The 7,339-nt window shown below is 39.0% G+C and overlaps 1 protein-coding gene and 1 non-coding gene across 2 annotated transcripts; one reads left to right on the top strand and one right to left on the bottom strand.

Annotated features, from left to right (window-relative positions):
* Nucleotides 1-473: 473 nt before the first annotated feature.
* On the bottom strand, nt 474-5,796 carry LOC105057005 (UDP-glucuronic acid decarboxylase 1). The gene is made up of 7 exons (XM_073248492.1): nt 5,024-5,796; nt 4,278-4,422; nt 3,998-4,077; nt 2,329-2,412; nt 2,140-2,214; nt 856-948; nt 474-774 (listed from the first exon to the last, which is right to left on the bottom strand). The coding sequence occupies exons 1-7, from the start codon at nt 5,687-5,689 to the stop codon at nt 583-585; spliced, it is 1,335 nt and encodes a 444-aa protein (XP_073104593.1). The 5' UTR covers nt 5,690-5,796; the 3' UTR covers nt 474-582.
* An 83-nt stretch (nt 5,797-5,879) lies between these two features.
* On the top strand, nt 5,880-5,953 carry TRNAR-UCG (transfer RNA arginine (anticodon UCG)). The gene has a single exon. It is a non-coding gene; the product is annotated as a tRNA-Arg (tRNA).
* The last annotated feature ends 1,386 nt before the right edge of the window (nt 5,954-7,339 follow it).

Here is a 7,339-nt window from a genome sequence, read left to right as displayed (position 1 = left end):
GTCTCACCCTCGCCCGGATTTTAACCAGAATTTCTCCCGTTTAGTTATAAAAAAGAAGGGGGAAAAAGAAAGCAAAAAACTAAAAAAAAAAAAAAAAAAAAAAAAAAGTGCCGGAACATTTGATGAGTTTGGCACATCTCCATCATCCCTAAGGTTGTAAGCAAAGAACTTTGGGTCAGTTTTGGGTGTTTGATGGCTGAGACATTCACTTAATGAACCTATGGTGGGCTCCCCACCGCTTCATAACAACAACGGGGGAGCCAACAATCAGACAGCATGCGTTGGGGTCTAAAGTGATTTTTATGAGTTTATCCAATTAATTATATATTTAACTCGAAAACACCAACAACTAATTAATCAAAACAAGAAGCAAATGATATACAAACAATCTGTGGTTTTGTTTGGAAAAATAACCACTTGGAAATCAATCAAAAAATAGCCACCTCCTGCCATCGGGGAGCCATCAAGAAGAATGGTGAGCAAGCAGTTGCGATTTGCAGAAATTTCAGTGGTCAAGAGATGAATATAATCACTTGGTAGAACATTTCACATGATACAAACTTGATTTGCTACTCTTAAGAGTTACTTCTCTTCGTTTAAACGCTTTCGGAAGTCGGTCACCATCAGGGGAAGCCCTTGCCGCAATGAAATCTTTGGCTCCCAATTTAGCAGCTCTTTTGCCTTGGTGATATCAGGCTTTCTCATATGAGGGTCGTCGGCAGTGTTGGGTCTGAACTCTATGCTTGCACTTGGATCAACCGTCTCTTTCACTACCTGTATAAAAGTGGAAATATAGTTATTTTGAAACAATGAGACAGAGAATTTCAACTAATCAGTCTTAAGTTTCGACCAAACCTCAGCCAGCTCCAACATGGTGAACTCCCCTGGATTCCCCAAGTTGAAGGGTCCAATGTGCTCACCTTCCATCAGTGCTACTAATCCATCGACCTAGAAAATTTGCATTAAATAGTAAACACTAATCCCTGATGAAGAGAAAGTAGTGAGCAACTAAATTTCAATCACATTTAAACTCAGATTGACGTGTTCAACCACACAGGACAAGAACTTGATATCATACTATAGATAATAATGCAAATGTCTAGACCCAAGCACTCAAGAAGTAGCAGTTGATGGACCAAGTTCTCTTACACTGGCTGAATTCTGCAACCAGAAAAGTACCCTCTTTATCCCCTATTTTAAGTTTTCCATCCTCTCTGGAAAATGTTGTGCATAAAAAAAAAAAGGACAAAATTTTGCACTGACTGTCAAAATTTAAATTGGTAACTCTTCCGCCAATGCTTCCTAATATTCTCATAGAAAGAACAGCTTAAGTTCTCGAACCCACAACCTACCCCAACGTTATTAGTCAATCAGTCAATTTTCTCAAACAAAGAAACCAAAATAATTTCCCGCCTCCTTTAGTTTCCTCTTTAACATGCTAAACAATAATCTTACATCTTTGGGCTTTTTTGTTCCTTCTTAAAACACTTTTAGAGTCTTAAAAAGAAGTTTAAACATGTCTTTAGACAAAGAATCTTGTTTTTCAAGACTTTTGACTAAAAGTCCTTGGTTTCCTTCGTTAAACTTAGCTAAGGCCCAAACAGAGAGAAAAAGGTATAGGACACTTGGCCTACAGCCACAACATAAAAGACCACTGTTTTTCCTATGCCAAGTCAGAGACTAGCAAGCGTAGCCTTGACCAGACATGGTTGCTCATTTCTGGAGCATAATTCCTTTTTCTTTTTTTTTCAGCTTTTTCTGCATGAACATTGTTTCCTGCAAAATAACAACAAATTTATTGAGAGGTTGCCACCAGATGCATGCATGGGGAAAAGGATGAGGTTATTATGGTTCCTTCATAGAGGCTAATTTTTTTCATCCATCAATCAATCTTCCATACCTTACCACAAAACTTAGTTGTAATTGTTCATTATTGTTTTGGAAAATCAATATTTCAAGGATGAGAGATGCATTTGCAATTCTATAACTTAGAAAATAATTGATAGTTTTGACAGTTTCATAACCAAAAAAAAAAAAAAAAAGAGACTTCCCATGGGGACAATCTATGGATATGCTAAAACCAAAAGGTATGCATGATTTGCAGCAAAAATAAGTAGGATGAGAATAGTAATTTGATACCAAATCTGAAACATATTGAAAACTTCGAGTTTGCTTTCCATCACCATAAACTGTCATGGGCTGTTTACGCAGGGCCTGTGAAGCATAATTGTTAATACATTTGGATCATTATATCTGTCAAATCAGTGTTTAAAGTTGCACAAGAAAAGCTGTATGACAGTGAAAGTTATGTCTGAAGGTAAAATAAACCTGTGCAACAAAATTGCTGACAACACGACCATCATCTAGGCACATGCGAGGTCCATATGTATTGAATATGCGTGCAATACGCACCTGAAAATGCAATTGCTATACTTCACTTCCATGAAACAATTTTCTAACATGCACATAAGAAGCTAGCTTGAAGTTGCAAGAAGTGCAATAAGAAAGAAGGAATTTAAAGGATTGTGTGTGAAATTAAAATACCATTTCCTGCTTCAAAAACTAAACCATAATTCTGCATGAGAATTTGCTACTTAAATTAGGGAAAGTAACATAGAAACTGGAAAGTTATTTTCCCAAGATTCTTTTCTTTCACCCAGCTGATACTAGGTGGATGTGCTGCCATTTTGGTCAAGAGAGAACAGTTGGCGCATGAGGTTCTGTTGCCCTTCAGAGTTCTCTTGCTTTTAAATGCATGGCAAAAGGACAAGATAAAGACAGTAGTGAAAATTAGAATTATAGAATCCAAAGGCAGGAGCCGATGAAACTAAATAAATTGTTTATTCCTAACACATGTTAATATATTGCTGCCATGAAAATTTGCACCAAAAGCTGAGTCCATGTTTCCCTTTTTCTTGCAAACTAATTCATTTCCCAAAATTAGCGATTGAATTGTAACATTGATTTTCCTTCCCTCATTTTCAGAGAAAACTTTTAAACTTGACAACTAATGGGCATAACAAACGTTGAAGGCACATTTTAAAGATGATGAACACAGCAAGTTTTTGTTAACTTCACATTGCGCATCCATTCATAGCAAATTCTGCCTTTTACCATGAGTACATATGTAGATTCTCTAATGCATAGCCTTAGCATTTAATTAAAACAACATCATCTTAATTTAAATCCTTTAGCAAATTTGAGAGACTAAGTCATCCCAGAGCATTAAAGAACAGATAGAAGCATCTTTGCTGTAGCAAGCAACACATCGTAAGCGATGCATCCTCCACTTTGTGAGTGGCTTGGAATGTCCTTAGCGGCCTCCCACCATAGTAGACTAAATACAATGATATAGAAGAGGATGATGACATATTTTTGTAGCTCTATAGCCTGTACTGCAAGATGACCAGTTCTCATGCCCATCATTAATGGCTGTGGAAATTATGATTCGCCGGTAAGAGTTTTCATGCTAAGGATAGCAAAATTCATTCTCTATTCAAGTTATGACTATAGATGTTACGGAAATAGCAATGACGTTCTTTGTCTACAAGTGTGACAAAACTTCAGTCGGTAAACATCTGACAACGAAATGCATCTCTCTAATAATCACTTCAGATGAACTTTGATGAAAAAATGGAAAATACAATTACCATGAAGTTTCAGATATGATATGAACAGACTGATCGAGCAGCAAGGGGCATGCAACAAGGTAAACGACACGCTAAAATTCAAACTAAATATAGCAATTAAGACTAAGCAAATCCCACGCAAGGGTTACTGAAGAAGAAAAAGGCATGTAAACAAGAAATTATAGTGCATAAATGCTTGGTTTCATATGCAGTACAAACTTTACTTTCAAAATAAAGAAATAGCTTAAAATTAAGATGCACAATGCATGCAAATGCTACATGATCATCATACATGATAGCATAATACGTATGCAGCACCATCAATACCCGATATAGCAAAAAGTTCAATGGTGTCATAATGCAGTTACCTCAACACCAGCACCACGATGGTAATCCATAGACAAAGTTTCTGCTGTTCTTTTCCCTTCATCATAACAGCTCCTAACACCTAAAAGGACAAATCATTAGCATTAACAAGATTTATAAGGTGACTGAAAGATCAAGCAATGAAAGAAGCATCACACAATATAAGCAGGGAAGTAAGGAAGTCGGATCGAAGTACACAATAACAGCATGCAGTGACTGCATCAGACTATTTATCCTACTTAATGAAAGAAACTAACAAGCATTCATTGATATATTGCTTACCTATAGGATTGACATGGCCCCAATAAGTCTCTTTCTGTGGGTGCTCAAGCGGGTCGCCATAAACCTCACTGGTACTGGTCAACAAGAAGCGTGCTCCAATTCTCTTTGCCAAGCCCAGCATGTTCAAGGTTCCCATCACATTTGTCTTGTATTAATGGTTAGGAATTTAAAACAAATGTCTTGAAGAGGAAATCTTATCAATGCTATTATACCGAGAAGCCTATCGTTAGCAATATTAAAAACAAATCAACGAAAATTCAGCTAAAAAGAAACTAAAGAAAAAAAATGGCATAGATGCTCAAACAAGCACAAAGAGAGCATTCTCTCTCCCATGCCAAGGAAGAGTGAAGAATTAAACAGATCAGAATTAACAAGGTAAATTAAAGTCAGCTAAAATGTTGCCAAGGAAACAGCGGTGGCGAACATAATGACGCACATAAATCATAGGGAAAAAAAAAAACCATCGTTCCAAATAGTTCCCTTTTGTTGGAGGTGTACATATCTAACAACTTCAACCCTTACAATGCTTCAAAACCAAATCTAAAATCTACTTTAAATAAGCAAAACGTTCCCAGATTCACGTCCAAATTAAAGAAACTCTTTACCTCAAAAACCAAACGATACCAACAAAACTTAATTACTCGCAACCCCCATGTAAATCAACTTCCGAAAAGCAAAATGTTCCTCAATTCACTTGAAATTAACTCATAATCCAAGAATTCTGGTAAAAAATCAAGCAAAAAAGCACAAAAATTACAGATCCAGGATATGATGGTCTTGATGGGATTGTACTTGTAGTGCACCGGCGAGGCCGGGCAGGCGAGGTGGTAGATCTGGTCGACCTCGAGGAGGATCGGCTCGACGACATCGTGGCGGATCAGCTCGAACCTGGGATTGCCGAAATGGTGGACGAGATTGTCCTTGCGCCCCGTGAAGAAATTGTCGAGGACGATGACGCTGTCCCCCCTTGCAAGCAGCTTGTCCACCAGGTGGCTCCCCACGAACCCGGCCCCGCCCGTCACCACGATCCGCAGCGCCGGCTTCCGGAGCCCCGCCGGCACCCTCCTCCCTCCGCCTCCGCCGCCGGCGGCGGCGGAGACGGACGCCTTGGTCGTCAAGGAGCGGTCATGGAAGGAGGGGAGGAAGCGGTGGGGGCCTTCGTCGGGGGAGGAGAAGGAGAGGCGGGAGAGGGATGAGTGGTAGTAGGGAGAGAGGAGGAAGAAGGTGGAGGCGATGAGGGCGCCCGCGAGGACGAAGAGGAGACGCTGCTCACGGAGGAGGTAGGTGGCGGCGGATCGGAGGAAGGAGGAGGGGCGGGTCTGCTGCTTCGCGGACTTGCTGGAGTAGGAGGGGGTGTGGGTAGGGATCTGGTGCTGCTGGTTGAGGCTGGGTTGCTTGTGGAGCTGCTTCATGGCGGTATCGGACAAAGGGGCGGGCAGGAGCTCTGGTTGTTCCGCGGGGAGATCATACGACGGGTTCCATGGATGGAGATCTCTCGGGGGTGCTGGGCGGTGTTGGTTTGTACCCTCTGCCGAGCGAGAAGGACAGGATGGAGGAACTCTTAAAAGATAAGGAATTCAGCGGCGGAGACCCTAGCATCCCGACCGCATAGCGCAGTGGATTAGCGCGTCTGACTTCGGATCAGAAGGTCGTGGGTTCGACTCCCACTGTGGTCGTTTCATTTATTTTATCTCCTCATTTTCTTTTACTTATTTTTTTATATTTCTTTGTTTTCTTTTTCTTTTTCTTGGTTTCAGTTTTCTTTTTTTATATTTTTATTTTTCAAACATTCTGCTTTACTGGGTTTTCTACTTCAACAGAAAATTGAAAAACGAGATTACCACGTTGTTTTTTAAGTTTTCATTTTATTTTCTCAAGCTTTTTGTCTTCAACGAAATTGTAAAACAGTAACATGGTCTCTTTACTTGTTTGTTTCTGATTTATTTTCTTATTTCTTTTTATCTTTTATTTTTCAAAAATGTAATTTTTTATTCTCCTTTTTCTCAGTAAATTGATTTTCCTTTTTCTTTTTTAGTTTTTAGAGAATGCCTTTTTTTTATTTTAAAATTTTTATTTTTATTTTTATTTTTTTTCAGAAAATGTATTCACAAAATAGCCTTAGACAACCTATCTTTGATGGCTCCATCAGCCCAACTATTTTTCCTTCACGAGATTCCCACCATACGTATCATTTTGATGGTCTTTTTGTTACAGTTGCAGGCCTCTGCTACTTTCTCCAGTGCATGCCATTGATTGATCCACAAGGATTAGCAACCAGAGACGGTAGCAGGAATCTTACAATATAAATATCCACGTCTAAGACCAGTAACTCTTACATCACATTTGTAGAAAATAAAATCCATTAGACAAGATAAGCTGGGTTTGATGACCCCTTCTATCCTATAGAAATGCAGGAGCACCCCTTTTGTCTCATAGAAATGCAGGAGCACCATTCAGCAAACAAATACATCAAAGAAATGAGAAGAAATCTTGTATCACCAGTTAAGTATAATCTTTAACATCAAAAACCAAAGCCATTCCATCAACATTGTTATGCCACTGTAGCATAGAAGGAATACATGACCAGGTTCATAATTCAAGTATTGATATTGTAGGTTTAAATTCCTAATGTTGCAAAGAATTTGCATTTTAGACTCAAGAGACTCCAATCCATTGCAACAAACAAAACATGGATACCAATCAGCAACCCCAACAGTATCATGAATAGAATAGAAAGCACTCATAGCAACAGTGGAATAGCGGCCCGGTCCCTATTCCTACTCTAAGCCTTGATTGCATACTTTCTCATTGGAAAGCACATCTCCCTTTTCTTCTGTCACTGTCTTCAATGATGCCTGTTCAGTAAAACATAACAAATAAATAATGTGCAAACTTCTCAGATAAAAAAATAGTGGTAAGATTAAAAACTTCATCAAATGTGAATTGCACACAAATATAAATTAAAACTACACTGAAAACATTGCAATATATGGGAAACCTAGAAACATGCCTCCAAAGAGTTTTTGCTAGACAATGCCATGGGTTTAGCATCGTTACTAGAT

This window comes from Elaeis guineensis, chromosome 14 (assembly GCF_000442705.2).
Source record: "Elaeis guineensis isolate ETL-2024a chromosome 14, EG11, whole genome shotgun sequence".
Classification (NCBI taxonomy): domain Eukaryota; kingdom Viridiplantae; phylum Streptophyta; class Magnoliopsida; order Arecales; family Arecaceae; genus Elaeis; species Elaeis guineensis.
The sequence above is the reverse complement of the archived record's forward strand: the minus strand, read 5'-3'. Positions and strand labels throughout refer to the sequence as shown.

Excerpts from the sequence above, each read along its gene's own strand:
- LOC105057005 (XM_073248492.1), bottom strand. The coding sequence starts at position 5,689 with ATGAAGCAGCTCCACAAGCAACCCAGCCTCAACCAGCAGCACCAGATC. Across the intron at positions 2,413-3,997 it reads ATCGTGGTGCTGGTGTTGAG|GTGCGTATTGCACGCATATT; the intron begins GTAACTGCATTA and ends TTGCATTTTCAG. Across the intron at positions 2,215-2,328 it reads TCAGCAATTTTGTTGCACAG|GCCCTGCGTAAACAGCCCAT; the intron begins GTTTATTTTACC and ends TATGCTTCACAG.